At 45.6% G+C, this 25,451-nt stretch overlaps 1 protein-coding gene across 1 annotated transcript in view; it reads left to right on the forward strand.

Annotated features, from left to right (window-relative positions):
• The first annotated feature begins 15,421 nt into the window (after window positions 1–15,421).
• Window positions 15,422–25,451, forward strand: part of ENPP2 (ectonucleotide pyrophosphatase/phosphodiesterase 2) — an 82,014-nt gene continuing 71,984 nt past the window's right edge. Inside the window, exon 1 of the mRNA XM_077932754.1 lies at window positions 15,422–15,702. Coding sequence (XP_077788880.1) covers window positions 15,682–15,702 — 21 coding nt within the window. The 5' untranslated portion in view covers window positions 15,422–15,681. The remainder of the gene's footprint in view (window positions 15,703–25,451) is intronic.

Genomic DNA, 25,451 nt, shown 5'->3' on the forward strand with positions numbered 1-25,451 from the left:
ACGCCACCACAGTATTTGCTGCCATGGGTTTAGATACATTCATGGAAGATGAAAGGTTATAAAATGGACATATGCGGGACATTTGACAAGAGGTGATTCATACAAATGGAATAGAGCTGTTGGTATGGAGAGCCTACAATTTCAAAAGACCAAGGGGACAACCATCCATTGCATGATGGCTGGACGATCCAAAACTTACAGCAGAGCTTATGTGAATGCAAGAAGTAAACATCATAGAAATATGGAGGTGTATAATATATGGTATATCCAAACAGGGATGTGGGACACTGCAGGAGGAGAGGAAAAGGAGGAGGAGGATTAATAAGAAGGCCATAAATGTCTACTAGTTATGATGCCTATGTACTCCTTCCAGTATCCTAGGCACTGTGTTCATCTGAGCGTCAGATGTGCTTTTTTGTTTTAGAAAAAAACAACAGTACCAGTACTCCCCCATGAAGCTTTTACAGTAAGTGCCACACATTTAACATTCGGGGGGGAAAGAAAAAGTGCCGGTCCTCTTGTAGCCTCGAGTGCCCCCAGGAAAAAGAACAACTTGTATGCCTCTAAATGAGCAACTGGGAAACTTTCACAATACATTACGGTCCTATTCTTTCTACCTCTAAACATTTGATGAAGCATTTAGTCAATATGCAGCAGGAAACATTTGGCAAAATAATTTATAAGATGGAAAAGCAGTGGGATTTTTTTTAAAGTGGCCCTTCCTTTTTCCCAAGAGTTTCTGACTTTTTTATGAATAAAAAAAGAGGCAGAAAATGTTTGTTGATGTGTGAAGTTTTCCCATTCGTCCTAATGCTGACCTTTGACCTGTTCTTCCTGTTCCGGGTCCATTTCCTGATAAACAATGTGGAAAACAAATTGCTGCGTATTTTGGGCCCTAGCTGACAGAGTAGTAACTGGTCACTGGCAGAAAAGCAGCCAAGAAGTGAAACTCCTTTAGTTCACTCGAGGCAACACTTTCTGTGGACTTCAACAGCAACCCCCACGATAAGAACATCACAAGGCTTCAGATTTATTTATTTTTTATTTTGGTGTTCATCTCTCAACACCAGCTCTGACCCTGCTAACCCCTAACCCTAAAAGTCACCCTTTGCAGCATCCACACATCACAAACACTATCTATAACAAACACAGGGTGCAAATTCATTCCCTCTGTTTCTAATGTTCAGACTGCGAGTGCAGAATGGAGCCATGATTCGGTGGCAGAACATCTGCTTTGCATGCAGAAGGCACAAAGTTCAATCTACAACATCTCCAGGTAGGGAGACCCCTGCCTGAAACCCTGGATAGCCACTGCACGTCAGTGCAGACGATATGGGGCTACATGGACCAAGAGTCTGAATCGGTACAGTGGACGCTTGGGTTGCGAACGTGATCTGTGGGGGATGCACGTCTGCACGCGTGGGTTGCGATTCCGTGCTTTTGAGAGCCAGTGTGGTGTAGTGGTTAAGAGTGGTGGACTTGTAATCTGGTGAACCGGCTTCGATTCCCCGCTCCTCCACATGCAGCTGCTGGGTGACCTTGGGCTAGTCACACTTCTTTGAAGTCTCTCAGCCCCACTCACCTCACAGAGTGTTTGTTGTGGGGGAGGAAGGGAAAGGAGAATGTTAGCCGCTTTGAGACTCCTTAAAGGGAGTGAAAGGCGGGATATCAAATCCAAACTCTTCTTCTTTTGCGCATGCGCGACCACCGAAACTCAGAAGTAACCTGTTCCGGTACTTCCAGGTTTTGGCGGTCCGCAACCCAAAAAAATGCTACCTGAAGCATCTGTATGGTATGACTGTATAAGGAAGCTTCCCAAGTGGAGAAGGTCATGTAGCCAAAACAGAACCATTCATGCACAAGGAGGAGATATCAACAGGCTTGGCTGGAACCCTAATTTTTATGTTTTGCAGAAGCAATATTTAGAAAAGGAATCCTAAGGGAGGGGAAATCCAAAAACAGCTCCATGAGGAAGCCTGCAAGCTTTGACACGAGGACCATAGCACTCTCCTCACTGGTATTCAGAGGCAAACTACCTCTAACAATGGATGCAGTAAAAAGCTACCACAGCTGTCATTGATGGCCCTATCCTCTCAGCAGCGGTGGACTTGGGCACTATGGTGCCTGGCGCAAGGCCAAAATTTTGCCCCCCACCCCAAGCCCTCATGCTGCTTTCCCATAGGCAGAAGGAGGTGCCCAGCTTTGGGAAGAAAGCATAAGGGTTATGGTTGGGTCCTAGAGCCAAAGCTCTGCCCCTGGTCTCAGCCACATGCCATTTTTGCGTGAGAATTGTGCCCAGCTGGGTAACCGCATTTAAACGTGCATGGAAATTGCTGATATGGTCTTTAGCCCATGCTGTGTCCGTTTTGGCCCTGAGAGATTCTATGTCGCTAGGCCACCTGGAAAATTAGTTCTCCAGTCCAGCGTCCTTGAAGTTAGTTGCTGTGAACTTTGCCTGAGGCGAAATCTAGTGGTTATCTTTACAGTTGAGGGCAATCTCTGCCCTGCCCTGCCTTGAGGACTGTTAATAATCTTTATTTTTAAAAAACGGCTGGCTTCCCTCAGAATTTTTACCTCAGGACAACTCCTGTGAATTTGGCTTGAAGGGGAATTTTGGTCTCCACTCTAGTTTCGATGGTTACCCATCCAAACAGCACTCTCTCTTTTTATTTTTTAGAGAGAACAAAGCCATAATCTTCCTAACTCTCCAGAAGCATATACAACTTGACAAGGAAAGGGGAGGGGATTTAAAAGGAGTAATAAAATAAACTGAGGAGACACATATGCTGAGAGGAAGGAAGCCCGCAAGGTTCTTTGTGACTTCACTTGCTACAAAAGTGTTTGGGAACCTTTTGTGCTACTCATCTGACCCTTGAGGTGTCAGAGCAAGCATACTAATTCCTGTTTTGTATCATAGTGGAGAGAGGATGATGAGAAAGAGCAGGCAAGTTTACTTTTACCGTGACTTGTCAACTGGATGTGCAGATGCTCATGAAAGCCCTCACATGTTTGCTTACACCAAGCCTAAGAAAGTTTGCCATCTCCCTTCCATTGCATTTCCACCACATCTATAATATTAAGTTCAGTAAGCCCACAACTTAAGCACATTTGACCTGTGTGCATTCAGCTTTACATGCATGGCAAAAAGAGAAAAAAAATAGAAAGGGGTGGGGATTCTGGGAGCAATGACTTTGGCAACCGCACCTGCCATTGAACCCAATGTGTTTTGACTATACACAATTTTGGCTTTAGGTGCAATCCCTATAAGTTGCAGGCTTACTGTAACCAAGGTACACATTTTCTGTTTCACAGCACAGGAAATGTTAAAACCAGGGCTGTGTACATATCATACATTTAAAGTGCATGACTTGCCCCAAAGGATGCTGTGTGAGGAGTGAGATTGTTAAGGGTGCTGGGATTTGTAGCTTTGTGAGAAGTGTACTACAGTTCCCCAGGTGTCTTCAGGGAAAGCAATGTGCTTTAAACGTGCTTTAAATGTGTGCTGTGTGTAAAGCAATCCTGGTTTAAAATGTGCAAATGTTTTCCTTGAAATTCTGCTAAAAAATAATAATTTCCAGTCATTTCTTTGCCTTAAGGGAACATTGGTAATTGTAAAAGAAAGTAAGTTGGGCAATGCTTTTATTAAGACCAACCAAAAAGTCACAAAAATGTGGCAAGCTTTCAGGGTCTCCGGAACTCTTCTTCAGGCAAAGATGTTTCACAAAGCAAGAGGTGGCTGAATGAGGGGGGGGGGGGACAGCAAAAAAGTAGAAAAATTAGGGTGGTTGTTAAAGTCACTAGGTCTTTGAAAGCAGTTGAAAGCTCACATCCACGCCAGATATTTAATGTCACTTTAATAGATATGATCTCCACCCCCTCCAACATTCTGGAAACGATAGTTTGTGAAGGGTGCTAAGACACTCTTAACAAACAGCAGTTCCCAGGATTCTTTGCACAAAATCTTGACTGTGAAAGTGGCCTTACTTGGAATAGTATTTGCTGGTTTGGAGGAAGGGACCACTTGCAATCTCCAATGAAAGCAAGTTTATTTACGCCAGTGTTCCTCAACCTTATGCTCCCATGTACTGTGTGGAAGTGACCCATGTCTGTGCCAGCAGAGACCCAGTTTCTGAGATACCAGGTTACTCTAGGCTGCCCACTTTCACAAAACCTAAATAAGAGGGAAACCAGTGGCGAAAAGAAGAAGGAGAGGGCAGTTCATGATTAAAGTGTTCCAATGAAAGCAGGAGAAATTCCTCTGTGGATGTGTCCACTTCATCTTGGGCCTATTCAGCCAACCTTCGCCAACAGAAGTCTAGTCATGTGGCTACATCTCGGCTCTGTATTTCCTTTGTTTTCCCCTCAGCTGTTCTCGGGCATGGAAAGATGGCAATTACCGTTGTCACACAGCAGTTACAAATGTCCCTTTAATGCTGGCTTCACCGTTCCCGATAACATGCAACCTTGGAGTTTGTGACGTGGCTGTTTTGGCACCGTTCTCCATGCGAAAGCTCAAGTTGACTGTTTTGTTTACAGGATCCCCTAGCTACGGTTCTCAGGCAAGGAAGGGCATTATCTCCTTCAGGAAACTTGTACACAATGTCCAAGAATGAGAATTTGTGGCAAAGCGTGGTCTTGTGTTTGCTCAAGCCTGCAACTGATTGCGAATTGCTGGGGGGAACAAGTTGGGTGGGTGCTGAGGGGGGTGGGGGGTGGCAGTGCTTAGGAAGGTGCCACTGTGCTAAAGGTTTTGACTTCGCATTGGAGATAAGGGTTTATGTTTTGACTGAGAGGCCCCCTTCTGAATCTAGAGGTATAATATGGATTAGTGGATGAGAGTGGGGAAAGATTAGATAAAAGTAGAACTGGATTTGGGTGCATTGAGCATCCTGGAGCTTATCAGATCCCAGTACTATTCCACTCTCTCAGAGATGCTGTGGACTGATGCTGTTTCTTCTGACCCGCTTCCTGACCTAGAACATCAAGGGTGAAACTCTGCACAATACAAGGCACACCAAGCTCCAGGATGCGACCCCCATTTATTGCTCCCATTTATTGATTTGCAGCATTTGTGGACTGCCTCAAAACGCAAGGTTCCCTTAGCAGCTTAAAATAAACAAAGCAATTTATACCTGGTATGAATGTAAGAAGAGCCCTGCTGAATTCGGCCAAAGGACCATCTGTTCCAGTATCCTGTTCTCACAGTGGGCAACCAGTAGATGCCCGTAGGTGCAACAGCACTCTCATCTTAACAACAACAACAACAACAACAACAACAACAACAACTTATTTATATCCCGCCCTCCCCAGCCAAAGCCGGGCTCAGAGCAGCTAACAACAATAAAAGTAACACAGCATTCTAAAATCAATTCACTTTAAAATCAATTCAAAATCAAATTAATGGCAACCATTGGGCTAGAGTTCTGTGAGGATTACCAAAGGAGGGGGGTCAGACTGTGCCTTGGCCAAAGGCCTGGTGGAACAGCTCTGTCTTGCAGGCCCTGCGGAAAGATGTCAAGTCCCGCAGGGCCCTAGTCTCTTGTGATAGAGCGTTCTACCAGATCGGGGCCACAGCCGAAAAGGCCCTGGCTCTGGTTGAGGCCAGCCTAACCTCCCATATCTCCAATATGTTTTTGTTTGAAGACCGTAAGGTCCTCCGTGGGACATACCAGGAGAGGCAGTCCTGTAGGTACGAGGGTCCTAGGCCGTATAGGGCTTTAAAGGTTAAAACCAGCACCTTAAACCTGATCCTGTACTCCACCGGGAGCCAGTGCAGCTGGTATAGCACCGGGTGAATGTGATCCCACGGCGAGGACCCCCGTAAGGACTACAGCATTCTCACCACGGCATTCTGCACCCGCTGGAGTTTCTGGGTCAGTCTCAAGGGCTTCTGGGGCAGCCCTTGAGTTGTTTGGAGACTCCTGTGTGGTCAAGTGACTAAAAAAAGAAAAGAATAACAACAACAGCAATCTATATACAGGCAACTCCCCATTATCATTTCCAGGCACCACACATTTAAGTGAAATTTCGTATATTGGGAACACCATTGAAAAAGCTTGCAAACACCCTCTAAACCTCTGGAACCCTTGAAAAACCAGCAACACTTACAAGATCCACCCATAATCACTCTCCCCAAACCTCCTTGCTCAAAGTCCAACTCTTCATTGGCCTCAAAGGTCAATGCAAGGGCTCCTGGGATTGCACTTGCAAAGGCTCATGGGATTGCTAGACACTGTTTTTGTGCCATTTTTGTCATTTCCACACACTTTTAGGGCTGTTTTTTCCTCTTCCCGTGACACTTCCAGGTTTGCAGCAATGTGCGCGCACCTCGAACATGCATAAATGGGGAGTTGCCTATATATAAAAATGTAAGGCTGTTGCCATGCTGCAGTTCATGTGGCTGCCAGTAGGCGACCACACCAACTCCAATATGACAACAGAAACGGGCAGGCGAGTGAGCTGCGCTTGTGGCAAACCGTTCTCCAAAGTGCCTCGCCTCTCCTTTAAAAGGTTTGGGTGAGCTGTGAGGGAAGGTTGTGACTGACCGGGAATGTGGTCAGCAGCAACTGGTGGCCACAGGTTTCCAAATGATATAATCATAATTTATAATTTATTATTTATACCCCGCCCATCTGGCTGGGCTTCCCCAGCCACTCTGGGTGGCTTCCAAAAAAACATTAAAATACTGTAATACATCAAACATTACAAGCTTCCCTAAACAGGGCTGCCTTCAGATGTCTTCTGAAAGTCTGGTAGTTGTTGTTCTCTTTGATATCTGGTGGGAGGGCGTTCCACAGGGAGGGCGCCGCTACTGAGAAGGCCCTCTGCCTGGTTCCCTGTAGCTTTGCTTCTCGCAATGAGGGAACTGCCAGAAGGCCCTCGGTGTTGGACCTCAGTGTTCGGGCAGAACAATGGGGGTGGAGACGCTCCTTCAGATATACTGGACCGAGATTCATCCTTGGTGCAAAGCTCGTTGCTCATTGAAAGTTTGGTCCTTATGGAAAAGGGCTCGCTGAACAGGAACAATCCATAAAAATTACATACTTGGTTCTTTAGTAGTATTTAAGATGCCAGTTGTGACTTGTGATTACTGGCCTATATTACAGAGTCTTTAATACCTGAACAGAACAAGAATCACCGCAGACGGCTTGCTGCCAATAATGTTTGAAGGAGAGCTCTCACATGGGTGGGGCAAACTGATGTAATCCCTTCTCATGTCAGCATTGCCCTGTCAGCATTACTAGACCAGTATTTTTAAAAAATCTTTATTTATTTAAAGCACTCGTTACCTGCTCCTCATTGTTTCCAACAATCCCAGAGAGGGATATGCAACGACTGCAAAATACAATTTCACCAACAGCAAATCGCGCCACGGCCCCAGCATTAATGCTCAGCAAATATACAGGAGAGAGTCATAGTGCACAGGCCATCTGGGTAATAGCTATATGGCTCCTATCAATGAAACAGCCTGAAAAGACATCAGACCATTGGTCTGCCTGAGCTCAGTATTATCTGACTATCTCTCCATACTGTTTCGCAGAGATCTTTCCTACCTCCGCTATCTGAGATGGGAAGACCCTAGGGCAGCGGAGGGAAGCCTTTTTCAGCCTGAGAGCCACATTAGCTTCTGGGCAACCTTTTGAGGGCCGCATGCTCTATAAGGGCCGCATGCTCTATAAAGACTCACTTTTGAGGGCCGCATGCTCTATAAGACTCACTTTTTCCCTCCTAAAAAGTAAGGGGAAATGTATGTGTGTGCCTTATGGAGCGAATGCAGGCTGCGCAGCTATCCCAGAAGCCGGAACAGCAAGAGGGATCGCTGCTTTCACTGCGCAGCAATCCCTCTTGCTGTTCTGACTTCTGAGATTCAGAATATTTTTTTCTTGTTTTCCTCCTCCAAAAACTAGGTGTGCCTTATGGTGCGTCTTATAGAGTGAAAAATATGGCAAGTGATAGACAGGGCCTAAGGCAGATTGCTCACACAGCAACAAATGTAAATATTCCCCTTCAACACATATTCAATCCCCATTATCAGAGTTCAAGAGCACATGCCCAGTTAGGCAGGAATCAGGGGCATGGCCTGATAAAAGTTCCAAGGGCCACATGTTTGGTTCCCCATACCTGCACTAAGGACTGAACCTGAGATCTTCAGTATGCAAAAATACCTGTTGCTCTATCACTCAGCTTTGACTCTTTCCTGCAGGTATACTTTTAATGGCAATGGCCATCTCTCTTTGCACATATGTGCATACATGCTTGTGCACTGCACATGCGCACACTGACTCATGTTTATTTTTCTATGTGCAATTGCATGTTATAAGATCAAACACAAGAGAGAGGATAAAAGAGCTGCTCACATATGCAAGGATAGACTATTGTCTTTCCGATACATGTGGATGGTTCAAAATCCTGCATATCTACAAAATAGCTTGGTTCTTTGATCAAGGTGCCGTGCGATCATAGATCTGATACAAAAATGCAGTGTGATATTATTATTATTTATTATTATTATTTTCATTTCTGTTATATTTTGAAGGGGGATCTCAAAGCTGTTTACAACCTACATTAAAACAGCAAATAAAACAATCCCAAATAAAACAATCCTGAAGAAAGTCAAAGTATGGGTTCAAAGCAACATAATTAACAGGAAACCAAAATATTGTCATAAAGATGTCGAAAGAAAACATTACCAAGGAGGACAACGGCAGGATGCACATTTAATGCAGCAAAGTTAACAATATTTTTTAAAATCTTAAATCTTACAAAAGAAAACATTGCTAAGGGAAGTCAACTATAAAAATACACATTTAAAACAGCATAATTACCGGTAGCAAGAGAATGAAATAAGAGATTCCCATTGGATTCCCTGGAAAATTTGAGCTCTTCTCTTTGCACCCTGACAAGGAGAGTTTGTTTAAGGATCACAAGATCACATACGCCTGTAAACAAACCTTAACATGTGCACTTATAAGCCTAAATCACAGTACACAGGCTGGAGGTTGTTACTGAAGTTTGCACCCTGGTCATATGCATGTTTATTTGAGAGAAAGTCAAAGTGAGCTCCATTACAGTATGCTTTTTCTTAAGCATGCACAGAGCTCCAGCCAGGCCTACATACCTGAGATTTATAGCTGTAACCTTCAGTATTTATTATCTATTTCTTACATTTTTGTACTGCCCTTCATTTCAGGGCAGTTCACAGTGTAAAAATACAAGATAAAATTACAAAAGACATAACAGAAACAATAACAAAACAATAACCTCCCCTCCTGCCTCAAACACATTTATAGGATGTTAAAGGCTTGATGGGAGAGGAATGTTTTGCTTGGCGCCTAAAAGTGGATAATGAAGGCACTAGGTGAATCTCCCCGGGGAGAGAATTCCACAAATGGGGAGCCACCACAGAAAAGGCCCCTTATCCTATTGCCACCCTCTGGATCTCTCATGGAGGAGGCACATGAAGAAGGCCCTCAGAGGATAATTGCATGGTCTGGGTAGGTTCATATGGGGAGAAGCAGTCCTTTAGGGTATTGTGGTCCTGAGCTGTCTAAAGCTTTATTGGTCAAAACCAGCACTTTGAAATGGGCCCAGAAACTAATTGGCAGCCAGTGCAATTGGGCTAGGATCAGTGTAATATGCTCAAACCGTTTTGCCCCAGGACGCTTCCTTAACTCTGCAGGGGACTGGACTGCCAATCTCTTTCATTAAGGATAATGAGTTAGTTAGCAAGCTTCTTTTCTGTTTTGCAGTCTCTGGTTTGCATGAGGTTTTTTTGTTTTGTTTACCAATAAATCCCTTGGAAAATGCAGGACATTGCCGAGTTGATGATCAAAGCGCAGTAACGAAAGCTCCTCCTCTTTCTCCCCACCCCCCTTGAAAGTGAACTCGCCGAAGCTATGCCAAAAAAGCTAAATTATAGATGCAGCTCAAAAGCATACATTCTGATTGCGGGATGCGACACAAGGCCGACCCTCTCAAATACCATCTCAGAGTAAACTTTTTCTGCTAATTGAACCTTTGGGCTTCAGTGGGCACCACAGTACTGCTGTCCAGTTCAAGCCACATTCATCTAAGGCAGCAATTGCCAAATGATGGGTTGCAACTATCAGTTGAGTCACAGGAGGCTGGCAGTGTTGGCGAGTTGGCTGGGGATAGTTGGCTGTCCTCCAGGAGGGATTTCAGAGGTTGACTGTGCATACATGGAAAAGCAAATCTCTTGCACTTCAGTAAGCACCTCTACCTCCCAGTGTCCGAGGGGACAGAACATTAGATGGGGCCTTGCTTGGGAAACCAGGGATAGAAATAATTGATCAATGTTGGCAGGGCCCACCTCAGGGGTCAACACTTCTGGGCCCCAACCAAGGTGGTTACAGCAATCAACGGTTGACTACCAGCCCAGGGAACCTTCTGTAATGCTGCAGGAAATATTGTCAAGGAGCTGTCAAGGAGCCAGGTCAACCACAGGGCAGGCACACACACAGGGAGCATGGAATGCAATTAATAATAATAATTTTTATTTATACCCCGCCCTCCCCAGCCAAGACCGGGCTCAGGGCAGCTAACACCAAATATAAAACAGTTGATTGAAATAGAACTTTAAAAACAAGATTAATACAACATTAAAATGCAGCCTCATTTCAGCAGAAACTCAAAAATCTTTTTGGGGATGAAAACGTCAAGTCTTCACCAAGGCTAACTATCCAGACTGGTCCTACGTGGGCCAGAAAAAGCCCAAGTAGGAGTTCCATCACAGAAGGAAAAAGGAAAAAAGAAAGAGGGGGAGGGGATCAAGTTAATTCCAAGCCGAAGGCCAGGCGGAACAACTCTGTCTTACAGGGCCTGCGGAAAGAAATCAGATCCTGCAGGGCCCTGGTCTCATGAGACAGAGCGTTCCACCAGGCCGGAGCCAGTGTTGAAAAGGCCCTGGCTCTGGTTGAGGTTAATCTGACTTCCTTAGGGCCCGGGACCGCTAGGGTGTTGCTATTTATGGACCTTAAGGTCCTCCGTGGGGCAGAAAATAACAACACAGCAGAGTCTGTCGGTTTGTCTTAATATAGCTGAGACATTGCTGAAACAGACCCTTTCATTCTGGATCCCTCCCAAGCGGATGAAGACTGCGTCGCGGGAGTGAGCTCCTCCTCTGGGCCTGTTTGGTCTGTTGCTCAGCAATGTGCATGACTCTCCTCAAGTGGGAGGGGAGGGGAGTCAACAGGACTGGGAGTGTCTGCACTCACACCATGCCTAATGGCTTGTAACTCTGTTCTGGAAGGCCCTCCTTCTCCTGACGCCCCTTGATCGCTCAACCTCACTGCTTCTAGCAGTTCCCAGCTCATCCCTTCTTCCCTTCTTCAGAATGGTCTTCAGTTTCCCACCACCAGGCTTTAAGGTGTTGTCTTCTGAGCCCTCCCTTGGGGCCTCTTGGGCTGGTGGCTCCCACCACTCTTCCTCATCCAGCCAATCCCTGACAGATACCCTCAGGGAGTTGGGTCTCAGTTGCAGAAGATATATGTGTCCACTCACCAATCAGGTTACAGAGGCAGCACCCTCCAAACAAACCAAGGCCAAGCACAGAGAATCCATCTATGTCCCAACGTGATGCCAAGGCAGCCAGGCAACCGTCCAAGGTCAATATCGCAGGGAGTTCAGGCAAGGTACAGCACAGCAAGGCAGGGAGACGAGCATCAGGAACTACGAGCCAGGGACCTGCAATGTTTCCAACATCTAGAAGACACAAGTGGGCGACCTAAACCATAACCTAACCACAGCTGCTGACACTGAGGAAGTAGAAGGGATGGGTTACTCATGAGTAGGGATAGGGAAGAACTTGAGTTCAGGTCTCATTTTTAAAAGTGGATCTACCAAATGTGCGCTTTCTGAAACAAACCGAAACTCACCAACCTTCAAAATTTGCCCTTCTCTGAATTTTGTACACATATTAGGGCACACTGTGCAATGACACACACAAAAAAAGTATTATATTATAAGGCTGTTTGCCAGAATGCTTTTTATTATGTTTTTATCATTGATGTTCTGTAATGTGTTTTTAATGTTGTCCACCGCCCTGGGATCTTTAGACATAGGGTCTTGCTGCCACGATAGTAGCAGAACAGTTTCCTACTAGGAGGGATAATCCGAAATATCTATAAGAGGAGGTTGTTTGTTTATATAGTGTCATCAGTCCGCATGGCATTTTAACAAAGTAAGTGGGGCAAAAGGAGATAGATGCCCCAATACGTTTACAGTATAAATTCCAGTAGTCGGGAAGACCATGAAAGTAGGGAAAGAATGGAAACACAGAGAGAGATTGGATGTGTGCAATTGCAGTTAAAAGTATTTACGATTTCATTCCTGGGATGGGACAAAGTCAAAAAGTGTTAAACCAAAGGCTTTGTGGGAAAGATCAGTTTCAAGGAAGGATTTGTTTACTGTAAAATGAGCGGCTGTGCAATTTTGGCACACCGAGGGCATGTTTATGGGTGGACTTAACAACATAATATGAATATATTCGAACAATGATTCACACTGGAAGATTGAATACGGAATTGTTCCATAACACTGGAAGAATATGCATTGACTGTAAGACACAGGCTTGGTTTACTCCACTACAGTGGTACCTCGGGTTACATACGCTTCAGGTTACATACGCTTCAGGTTACAGACTCCGCTAACCCAGAAATATTACTTCAGGTTAAGAACTTTGCTTCAGGATGAGAACAGAAATCGTGCTCCAGCGGCGCGGCGGCAGCGGGAGGCCCCATTAGCTAAAGTGGTGCTTCAGGTTAAGAACAGTTTCAGGTTAAGAACGGACCTCCGGAATAAATTAAGTACTTAACCACTGTACTTTGGGAAGCAAGGCTCCGCTCTGGTATTTTGCTGCCTGAGGCAAAGGAGAAGATACATACAGAATACAATCACAACCTCCTACACAATCTGACTAGACTGGCAATTGAATTTTATTTCGACACTGGTGATGGGGCAACCAGTTCCACCTCACCTGAGACAGTAGGCTAGCTTAGGTGATGCAGAGCAGACTAACTTAGGGGAATTATGGCAAGTGGCCTGTCACCTCCCACCATCTGCCGCCTGAGGCAGATGCTTCGCTCTGCCAAATGGTAGGACCAGCTCTGTTAATTCGTTTTTTGAATTAAATATTCGAGAGGCGGAAGGCATATCCAAGGCCTGTTAGAAAATCATGAGCATAAACATTGGGGGGGGGGGGAGCAATGAGTTGATACTTTTATGTGAAAATTGTCCAGTGCAGTATGACCAATCAACAAAACAAATGGCAACTTTCAAGCACCAGCTCGAGGCTTGACTCTTTGTTTGCTCTTCATGGTTTTGCAGACCACAACTACTATATTCCCAAGTCTGTATAAGGCTTCCTAATAAACAGTTGGATTTGAGTTACAATATTGCTGCAGGTCCCTAATAACAATAATTTTATTTGTATGTTGCACATCTGACGGGGTTTTCCCAGCCACTCTGGGTGGCTCCCAACATAATATTAGAAATACGATAAAACTTTGAATTATTGAAAACTTCCCTAAACAGGGCTGACTTCAGATGTCTTCTAAATGATTCTATAGCCCCATTCAGGCATCCTAGGTGCCTCAAAGGGAGAGGATGAGCGTCCTAGCTCCACCCAGTGTTGCCAGCCCTGTCATACTTCACAAGCTGAAGGGATAACTTGGGCCCCATCTGCACTATAGAATTAAAGCAGGATCATGCCACTTTATGGCTTCCCCCAAACCATCTCCCAGTATGCTAAGAGTGCTGGGAGATGTTAGGAGACCTCCATTCCCCCAACAGAACTACAATTCCCAGAGTTTCCCAGGAAGAGGGATTGGCTGTTAAACAATTTCTGCTGAAAGACATCCATGCCACTCATATTTCACATGTAAGCAGTTTTCAGAAAGAAACTGTGACCTTGTGATGCCTTCTCCAAATATGCAGCTCTGAGTATATTTTGCTCTGCTTCTCAAAATATCACAATGAGTTGGTGACTCATAAATAAAAACAAGATAAGGCAGGGGTTGGAATTTAGTTCCACGATTAACTCACAAGTCCCTGGAAAACCAGCAGCCACCATGTACTGAAACTGGGTACAAATGTGATGTTCATTCAGCTTTTATGTTTTTCCTTTTTAAGATTGCAAGTTTCTAGCTCTCATGTTTGCAAAGCTAGTAGTGCCTGTTGAAACCTCGGAAGCCAGAGAGGCATGGACGAATGAGGTTTCCAGGGATTGGGGCTTCAATGCCATACATCAATGCTTGCCTCTATCCATGAATGGCAAACAAACCCCTTCCATTTGCCTAATTTATGCAGGTTGCAGAATTCCAACTTCTCTGCAAAACCAGGATTGTGCAGAATTGGTTTCTTTTGGGAAGGAAGGGTGGGATATAAATTTAATTAATCTATCTATTGGTTATGCAGCTAGAAGAAAACAGTGCCACTGAAGCATCACAAAAGCACAACAAAACGTTTACTGAGCCTAGTCTGCCCCTAAAGTTAACCTCACCCACGCTTTTAGTTTCTGTCTGGTACTTGCCAACGCATCAAGAGGCGAATGTATGGAGCATCTCCTCTCATCCTCCCCCCTTTTCTATACAGGTCCAGCTCCTGTACTTTTAAGAACAGCTTGGCAGCCAGAAAGCCAGGTGGTAAGGGGGTAGGGGAAAATCCGTCTCTGCACCAGCAAAAAGCATCACCTGCTTATTTTCTGCAGGTGCAGGTCCGACTGCGACTAAGACCCAGGGGCAGGTGGCTGTTATAAAACGCTTGCAATCCTAGGGGCATTATCAGATCTGCCTCATCACATTTCTGTGTGCATAGGGTTGTAGCCTTAAGCCTTACCTGGCAGTAAATACCACTGAACAGAGTGCAACTTAAAGAGAGCATACCCTACGTTTAAACCAGGTCACCTGCTGCGAAAATGCAGGGAACTGCAGTTTACCCCTCACCGTGCTACAGTTCCCCAGTGTGTTTTGGGGGGGGGGGGGTTGCAGGGAGAGGATGCTCTAAATGTATGCTGTGTGCGTGGCCTGAGTAAACACCCATAGGATCGTGCTGTTCAGGTACTTTTGGTTCCCTCTACAGGGAGGGTCTGCTATAAAGCAGTCTTTGCATTTTTCAGTCTGGGCTGTTGATAAGTTGAGGACATTTTACCACAAAAAAGGGCTTTGAGCAATTCTACCAAAGGTCATCCCGTGAAACTATTCCAGTGGAATCCGGCTAGCTATGCATTGTTACCTCTGGATAAGAGACCCTCCCTTGAATTTTCTGCTGCTGCTGCTGCTGTTGCTGGTGGTGGTCAAACTCATTAAACTTGCCTAGCCAGCTTATGCTTTCAAAAGCCGGCCTCTGTGGGGGGTGGGAAGCGATGACACTTTTTTCCACGGAGTCATTTCAGGGAAAGGTTGTGTGTGGTGTGGGTCTGGGGAGAGCGAGTGAATCAATCCTGCAAGCAGCTCCTTTGTTTGAAAGACATCTTCCCATTGAACCATTGTCCTTCGGGGACAGCTGGCACCCTGAGTTCATCCGCACCGGACCAGCCTCAAACGATACACTGGACAAAACAACACAAGCCAGACTCAGGGTGGCCGCATCTCACACCAGGAGAGGGAAAGCTTTCGGAGACCAACAGAAAGAGCAAATAGGGCTGATCAGCCTTTTGTTCAACCCATGGATAAGAAAAGCAAACTGGTAAGACACACATATGTCTTTTGCCTTTCCCATCCACTGTTCTGTTTGTCGTTTAATTGCTAAACCATGAATATGCGATGCTGGGGGGGAAATGGATCTTGCCTGTTTTACTGCTTTGAAGCTGCTCTCTTATTACACCCCTACTTTGGGATTTACTTTTGAGGAGATGTTAGGTGGCTTGCAAGCAGACCTCTGCATAGGCAGAAATGGCTTTAGGCTAAGAGGCAAGGCAGGAAGCATTTACAATTGTGGGGATTGCTTATTGCATCACGAATATGTGGAGAATTTAAGGCAAGCCACATCTAATTGCAGCATAGTATTAAGAGCAGTAGTCAGAAAAGCATTCCACGTTGGATACAGTGAATGTCGCAAGTCTAAGTAGGCTTATTAGGGACGGAGTCCAAACTATTGGAGAGAAATTAATCTTTTCTGAGTTGATTGCGACTTTCAGATTTATGTCACTGGCTTCGAAACAACTTTCTTGCAGAGCACAAAGAATTTGGAGGCATTGTTCTGGAGTAAAATTGCTTTAAAGGTGGTCAGCCTATATCTGCTATGTCTGATGTTGGAGGGTTTAATTTGCACAAGCGCTGGGTCTGTGATCCCTTGTAGTTAAGCTTATTTTATCAGAGAAATGTGTGCGGACTTCCTTCCCAAAGCGATAATGCCTTCAAACAGCAGTTAAGCCTCTTTCCAGCTGCTTACAAAATAGGAGCTGCACCATGATGATAAAAAATACCTTACAGATCATTGCATGTATTTCCTAATGAGATATTTTATGGAGATGATATCTTGGGCTGGCTAGCTTTGTAAAATACGATACCCAAAACTACCCTAATATTGTGCTCCTCTGATTGCTAGGAAGCACAGGAATCCTTATTCTAAAGTTTATTTCACATAGGTACCCATGTAGGGAGAATCTGTCAACATTTGCTTCTGTCCTTAAATTGCGGTTTCTCGCCAACACACTGCTTAAGTAATTAGCAGTGGTGATGTGTGTCCCCTCCTTTCATTACAGGAGAAGGCCAAGGATAGCTTCAAAAGCTATTTATCAGCAAAACCTGAGAAGCTGGTGGGAAATAGAAAAAGAAAGAATTTTTTAAAAAGTGTAGAAAAGAGGTTAAAAGATCAAGATAGAAAAATAAGATTTAAAAAACAAAGAACTTCTGATTTTTCATCTGTCCACTATTAAGAATAAATAAATCCATTGCAACACCCAACAAAGGCGCTTCCTATAAACAAACATGATCTCCACTCCTCAAATCCAGATATCATTATTTCCATTTTTTTCCACGCAAAAAGTCTATGAGAGGTTTCCAATCTTTAACAAATGTTAACTGTGACTTTTCTCTGATTTAAACATGTTGATTTTTCCATCTCGGTGAAGTCGCTGCAGAGTTCTTAACCGCCCATTTTCATGGCCCATCACTGGGTGTAGCGCCGGCCCACCCATGAGGCGAGTTGAGGCAGTTGCCTCAGGGGGCAGATCTGGGCCTGAGGAGCACACTGCTCACTGCCGTCTCCTCCTCCTTTGCTGTGGGCGGTGGCAGTGGTGGCATGGCTTTGGCAGGGCAAGCTTGTGGCGATGGAGAAGGGGGCAGGAGGCAGCAGCAAGGCATTTTGCCTCCAGCAGCACAACTTCCAGGAGCTGCCCCTGTCTGGGTGGGTACCTCACTGGTAAGCTGTGCTGACATAGTGTCTACTACTCCCTTGGTATTTTCCATCATAGGAAAATTCCTTACGAAGGGGAACTCCAAATTGCTTCTTGCTAAGGGACCAGTTCTTAAATAATGCCTTTTCCGTTGTTCTCTTGGAGCCCTTGTCCCGAAAGATGCAATGCAGCACTTCAGTTAAAAGCTATGAATCATATCCAGGAAACTCCTAGTTACCCTCAGAAGTAGATTGTGTTTCACAATAAACATGAGTTTGATCCGCAATGAGTAATTTTTTAAAAACTCCCAACTCTAGGGGTGCTGTGTGTTTTTTAATGGATGGATTTTGGGGGGGGGGGTATGGGGACTTTACCTGATTATTTCTTTCCTCAACAGCTAAATAATAAGCGGCCTAATTTGTCATGACTTTTTGCTACCAGATAAAACCACATGGCATGGGAGAGAAGGAAATCCTGAGCACAAAACAGCAATTATACTCAGAGTAGACCCGTTAAAATTAACAGGCACGTCTACATTAGGTAGATTAGTCTCAGCAAGTCTAGCTTAGTTCTTAGTGGAACTGGGTCTTTAAAATATTTATTACTCTCGTAAAGGAACCGTACAGTATGAGTGATTCTTCGCATGTTTATTTTTTTAGGAATTCAGTGGGACTTGTTCCCAAGACGGCATGCAGTCTTTCAGCTCGGAAGACTGCTGTTATACCAGAGCTTGGGCTAGCAAGAATTGCTGCTTCCCGTGCTGCTCTAGCAGCTATGTGAAAGCGCAATAGCCACAGTTTCCAGTGTAGGCTGAAAAGGGCAACTGTGTGTTTCCATCCACCGATCACAATGGCACTTGCTGAGGGTGCCTAGGAAGCACTAGTCAATACAGTGGTACCTCGGATTACATACGCTTCAGGTTACAGACGCCGCTAACCCAGAAATAGTGCTTCAGGTTAAGAACTTTGCTTCAGGATCTCCCATACCTGAAGATGACTGGGGATTGGGCCTGGGACCTTCTGCATGCAAAGCAGGTGCTTTACCACTGAGCTAAGAGCATGGGCTCTATACATATTTTAACTTCAAAGCATTTGAATCACCTTATTTCCTTCAAGGGACGTGGGTGGTGCTGTGGGTTAAACCACGGAGCCTAGGACCTGCAGATCAGAAGGTCGGCGGTTCGAATCCCCGCAACAGGGTGAGCTCCCGTTGCTCAGTCCCAGCTCCTGCCAACCTAGCAGTTTGAAAGCACGTCAAAGTACAAGTAGATAAATAGGTACTGCTCTGGCGGGAAGGTAAATGGTGTTTCCGTGCGCTGCTCTGGTTCGCCAGAAGCGGCTTAGTCATGCTGGCCACATGGCCTGGAAGCTGTACGCCGGCTCCCTCGGCCAATAAAGCGAGATGAGCACCACAACTCCAGAGTCGGTCATGACTGGACCTAATGGTCAGGGGTCCTTTACCTTTTTTATTTCCTTCAAAGAACTCTGGGCACTGTAGTTTAAGGGTTGCTGGGTACTGTAGCTGTGCAACAGGTAAACTACAGTAGCCAGAGTTCTTTGAGGAACAGAATCTGATTTGAATGTGTTCTAAAGGTACAGTGCACACAAAGTCGAACAACTACAGTCATCTCTGACCACAGTGCAAGCCCCACTGTGGTTCAAATACATCCACTCGTATGGAAGGGAGAGAGGGGTGGGAGCCACATGGGCAAGGAGGAAAGCGCATTACAAGCACATGGGCATAGGAGAAAATATGGACCCAGCTTAGTAACTCAGAGGGAAGTAGCAGTGTATGAAGAAAAAGGGGGGTCAAGTGGTTGTGTGGGTACTTCTGGCCTGGTTAGGCTCCCCACTTTCTCCAGTTCAAGTGTGCTTCTAACGCATAATTAGCCGAGCCTCCCAGCACACCCCTAAAAATGTCAGAAGAACATACCAATGTAGACTTCAAACAAAGGTTAGTTCTGTTTCAGCACCATGCAACCAAGTAAAACGACAGGTAGGATAGTTCTTTACAATACAAAACACTGGAACGTGCAGAAAACTTTAATAAAAGCAATGAGCGATAATCCAAAAAAAGGGGTAAACTGGGAGGTGACAAGGCCATAGGAACAACCCGAACCTGACAATTGTTATAAAGTGAAAATGCAAAAAAGAAGAAGCAACTATTTACTTCAAAAGAAGATACATTCTTTTCTTGACTTGGCCAAGTGGAATATAAAACAGTTTACTCATTGCAAATGGATAGCTGCACTCATTTACCCAGGGAGTCCCTCACCAGGTGAGCAAATTAATTAGTCCTTTGACCATACTTGTTTTATAAGCAAAACCCACAAATTTTTCTGAATTTTAAAGGTCAAACCACCCATATGGCAAGGCTGAGCCACAGCTATGCACGAGATCATCGGTTAACTTATCCCCGAAAAGTGAAAAGGGGGTGATATTAACTGGGTGACATCACGGCACTTGAGCATATGTCTGGTTCCACCAATGTGTATCTTGGAGAGTAGGGGGGAGGTTTCTTAACCTACCTGCCTATTAAGTCATCTGTAGGTAGGTGAGCTTGGAGGGGAATGCACAGGTGAAGTGCACAGGTGTCGTTTTAACACTAGGGGGACTTACAAGCATCCTTAAATAGCACAACAATTCTGCCTCCAGACTGTCACTATTTTGCAGGAGTGCATAGAGGAAATTTGGGTTTGAGCAATTAAAAATCTGTTGACGTAGTGCAATCATGTTTATTTATTGACATATAGCAACAAATACAAATAAACCATACTGGAAAATTAAATTACTGGAAAATTAAATTACATTAGAAGCACAGGACGTCTAATACCATAGGTACACACAAGAATAACTCAAGAAAGCCATATTTCCTAAGATGGTACAGATAGTGTTGTGCATCTGAATGCAAAACAGGAAATAAAGTCATATAAACATTCTGGGATTTCCATCCCTCTTCAGACCTGCAGCTTATGGTTTGGGGCTTTTTTTTTCTGCATTAGCCAAACCCCACAAGTTTTTGAACCATAAAGAAAGGTGCACATTTTGTAGTGCTTTCCACTGCCGGAAGTTCTTTAGAAGGAGAAACTTGCATTTGATCATCCCACATGTTCAGCAAAGGAGAGACTTGGTTTGATTATATTTCCTGATAGAAATCAGACCAAAATGATGAAACCAGGGGACATCCCCACCATAAGTGGAAAAAAGTCCCTCTCTTCTCACAGCCAACAATCCTGTGCTGTTGCACAGTGCAACAAATTTTATACTCTTCCAGGACTGTCAGCTTATCCTAATAAATTGGGTACTATGCTATGTGTTGCTGTTCTTTGATGTGAGTGGCTATGCAATGGATCAACACAGCTGCATTTCTTGGACTCTCTGTGGAGGGTTGTAGCTATGGAGGCTGTCACAAAAAATTGCCTATACTGTACTTCAGAGCTGACCACAACACCAGTGGTCACACAGCTGGGTAGCCTTGAGGTAACCTCCTTGATGTAAAGGCAAGCTTCAGAGAATCCTGTAACTAAGGACCATCTGCACTATACTTTTAAAACAGTACCATGCCACTTTAAACACTTGTGTGTCCCCCCCCCCCAGTTAATCTTCAGATTCATTGTTAAGGTGAGTTGTTAGTGTGGCTGTTGAACCACAATTGGGTTGAACCACAGGTACTACAGGTTACACGGAAAGGGGGAGGATGTTAGGATATTTCCGTTCCACCTTAAAAGGGAGCAGGATGTTTGTGTCACAGCCTGCGTATTTCCTGTGTCACAGGATGTTTCTGTTGTGTCTTTGCTTTCGTTGCTTTTCTCTTCGTGCCTGAACGCTGAAGCAGGCGGTCATGTTTTTTCTTTGTTCCGGACCAACGCTGAATAAACTTGTAAATATGCTCTCCTCAGTGCATCTTTTGCTGTGCATTATCTGCTGATAAGAGTGTGCATCAGTTTCAGAATGTGGGACTATTTCTGGAGCTCGTGTCGCTAATTGCTGATACTGCGTGTCTACGGGAGATCGATGGATCGTCCGGCAGCTGGCTTGGGGGCCATGATGGACTTTGTCTCCCTGGCAGTATCCCAACAGTTAGGAGACCACTATTCTCTTCCCAGAGAACTCTGGGAATTGTAGCTCTGGGAGGGGAATCTGGATCTCCTAATAAATCTCAGCACTCTTGACAAACTACAGATCCCAGGAATCTTTAGGGAATCTTTAGGGAGATGATGTGGGAGATTGGGGCAGATGGGGCCTTGTTGTTCTAGACTGAAAGGAACCAAAAGTCTCCCATGCTAGAGGGAGCAATGCTGTAACCATCCAGTGACAGTAGGCCAAAGAGAAGCAGTTGGCATTCCTCTTTTTCCTAGAACCATCGAATTCTAGAGTTGGAAGGTACCCTGGCGATCATCTTGTCCAACCCCCAGCAATGCAGGAATATGCTGGCGTTCCATACGGGGATCAGACCTGCAACCATGACTCGAACCAGCTGAGCTATCCTGTTTCAGTAGGCAAAGGAGGAGTGAATGAATGAATGAATGAATGAATTTTATTATTTCGGTCACAGACCAGTTCAAGCCCACATACAATATCAATGAAGTCATAAAACATAATAGGGATACATTTGAATTTGCAATTAGGTATAACAGGGACAATACAGATATAGCAGCAGTTAAAAATATATATAAATTAAAATTAGGTTATGTGTTAAATTAAGGCCTTAATCATTATGATAGCACAGCTTGTTCCCTACGTTTTATGGCAATCGCACAGAATTTGGCTACCCTTAATGTAATCTCAGGATCCTTGAAGGAGGAGTGAAGTCAAACTGTTGGAAGGTTACGGCGCCTGCTGTGGCTGTTGAGACCGATACAGGAAAGAGAGGTTTTGTTGCAGCTGGAGCAAATGAAGGCACCTGGTTGTGCTGCTGCACATGCACTCTTGGCAGCTCCTGGGATTCTTTGATCCTGAGCTAGACTGATGGGCTGACTTTATATAAGGTAGAATCTGATGGTTCTCAGCCATAAAGCCCAGTAGTAAAGTAGCCCTAGGTGGCACTGTGGTTCATTAGGACAACATCCAAGATGGCGTAGATACGGGAGGCTCCAGGCTCAACTTCCAGGGTTGGTCTCCAAGGAGAAGGTGTCTGTGAAAGCTGCACACAGTTGAGACAGTACAGAGCTGTAGCCAATTGGAATGGTTTTTTTTAGGAAAAGCAGAGGGGGTTGTAAAAGATGCAAAGGAGCTGAAAGCTGTCCATCCCCCAATTTTGGACCTGGTTTTGAAATTCCCAAACTGGTGTTCCTGAAGAATGGTGTGCAGGAGAGTTCAAAGAGGAGGAATTGTTGTTGTTGTTTAGTCGTGTCCGACTCTTCGTGACCCCATGGACCACTCCTGTCTTCCACTGCCTCCCACAGTTTGGTCAAATTCATGCTGGTAGCTTCGAGAACACTGTCCAACCATCTCGTCCTCTGTCCTCCCCTTCTCCTTGTGCCCTCCATCTTTCCCAACATCAGGGTCTTTTCCAGGGAGTCTTCTCTTCTCATGAGGTGGCCAGAGTATTGGAGCCTCAGCTTCAGGATCTGTCCTTCCAGTGAGCACTCAGGGCTGATTTCCTTCAGAATGGATCGGTTTGATCTTCTTGCAGTCCATGGGCCTCTCAAGACTCTCCTCCAGCACCAGAATTCAAAAGCATCAATTCTTCGGCGATCAGCCTTTTTTATGGTCCAGCTCTCACTTCCATACATCACTAAGGAGGAATTAATCTGAGTTATTTATATCTCTCCTTTCAGGATACCAATCCTTTTAAGGCAGGCTGAGTAACTTCAAAATGCATTCTTTAAAGCCACGAAGAAAATAGTTTCCACATAAATAAAAAGGGATTTGGTATCCTCCCCACGGAACAGCTGGTGGTGGAGGACCCCATGTGTGCCAGGGGCAGTCCGGCTGGACTTGGCATCTCTGCCCTCCTTCCTCTGAATACCAGTTGCTGGAAGTCACAAGAAAGGAGAGTGCTGTTGCACTCAGGTCCTGCTTGCAGACTTCCCAAAAGCAAGGCGTAGCTAGGAGTGGGTTAGGAGCCCATCAGTTAGGAGCCACTCGGACAGATGGCCCAAAGGAGGAGGAGGAAGGAAGGAAGGTGGAGCAGAGCAGATCTGACCCCGATGGCAGCAATGGCAGAACAGGAAAGGCATCAAGAAGCAGACTGGTTCATGGTCCCTCCCAGCTTTGAAGGGGCCAGTAAAGCCTTTGCTGAGGGTTCAAGGGAGCCTAGATATGCTTCTACCCAGAGGCATCCAATCACTGTGAGAACAGGAAGCTGGGCTAGTTGGGTCTCTGGCTTGCCCCAGCAGGTCTCTCTTGATGTTTTCAGTACTGGGATATTTCCAACAGGGCAGCTGGGGGATGGGTGTGGATGGGTGTAAATCAGGGGTCGGCGAGGTTTACCTCGCCTGGGCCGGTGCACTCCAGTGGAGATCCCTCTGTGGGCTGGACCGCGCGTGCGCGTGAACACGTGTGGCTGAGATTTCTGGTGTCTGTGCAGACACGATTTCTGGCATCTGAGCATGCGCAGTTGCGATTTCCGGCACCACAGAAGTGAGTCCCCATGCCACGCTGCACCGGTTTAGCACAGCGCACGGGGATTTGCCAAGCGGGCGGCTTGGTTGGGGGGGTGGCTCATGAGCCAGTTAAACGGCCCCCATGCTTGTGGCCCATGGGCCTTAGGTTGCCTACCCCTGGTGTAAATGCACATCTGGAGTAGGCTCAGAGGTGTTCTTCACCTGCCTCCCCCTTTCTATTTATGTGAACAACTGAGCAATAAAGGAATAGAACAGGAAGAATCTCCCAATCTCTCTTATGGGCAAGATGCAGATGTTCTGTGCTGGTGTTAGGTTGTGTAGTGAACCTACTTCTCCTCCTGCTGCTGCAGCATCATGAAGATATCTGCTATACCAGCCTCTCCAGCTTGTTGCCTTCTAGATGTTGTTGAACTGCAACTCCTGTCAGCCTCAGCCAGGATGGCCAATGCTTAGGGATGATGGGGATTGTAATTTGCAACATCTAGAGCAGCAGTTCTCAACCTGTGGGTCCCCAGATGTTGTTGGACTAGAACTCCCATCATCCCTGAGCTCTGGCCTTGCTAGCTAGGGGTGATGGGAGTTGTAGTTCAACAACATTTGGGGACCCACAGGTTGAGAAAGGCTGATCTAGAGGGTGTCATGATTTGGGAAGGCTGTGCCTTCCTGTGGAAGAAGGGAGGTGGCTTTTATTGAATAGGAAGTGAAGCGTAGAATGGGTTCTGACAGCGTCGTGTAGGAATTGGGTCGCCAGTTTCCTCCCCATTCTGTTCTGTTCTTGCACTAATTTTGCCGTTTGAACTGGGGACATTCCAGGCGTATGGCAAGCCTACTTCATCACTACTGAACTTCCATGCTAAGGTTCCCTGTTTCCGCTAACGTCCTCATCTGCCTTGCACCTTTTTGAAATGCACAGGAGGAAATAGTGGCAGCCCTGTGCCGTAACTGGTTCTGCCATAGGCCTTGCTTGTGGGTTGCATGATGCTGTCTTTGTGGGGCATCTTTTGGCCTGCCTAGTTGCTGGAGCAGGGCAGGAGAAACATGAGGATTCTGTGGAGCACAATGGCTAACAGCTGCAAGTGCATGTGATCGCGAACCAGCTGAATGAGGAATTGAGAGAGGATGACATCACCCAGGTTCTTTTGCCATCCTGCGTGCCCCAGCCCAACCTCCTCTGATGTCTACACTGGTGGAAGTAATGACATCATGAAGATAATGCTTGTTTATCCAAGAGAAGCAGTAATGTTCGAGCTGTTGCCGCCAGATGGTTTTTCTTTCTTTCTGCTTTGTCCACTGGCTTTGATCCTGGAAGGAATAGCGAGCCGTGAGAGTTTGGTGCCAATAGGAGTGTTCAGGACTTACCAACAAAGGTGTCTGTGCTCTCCATTGCCTGCCTGGTGGGAGCTGGCCACCGTTAGGGGGTTGTGGTTAGTGGGGGCACTGTTTAGAGCTGGGGGGGGCAGGGAACCAGTACCCCATAGGTTGTATGCAGCCCATGCTGCCTCCCCATCCAGCCTGCAAGCATCTCTACTA

This window comes from Podarcis muralis, chromosome 8 (assembly GCF_964188315.1).
Source record: "Podarcis muralis chromosome 8, rPodMur119.hap1.1, whole genome shotgun sequence".
Lineage (NCBI taxonomy): Eukaryota > Metazoa > Chordata > Lepidosauria > Squamata > Lacertidae > Podarcis > Podarcis muralis.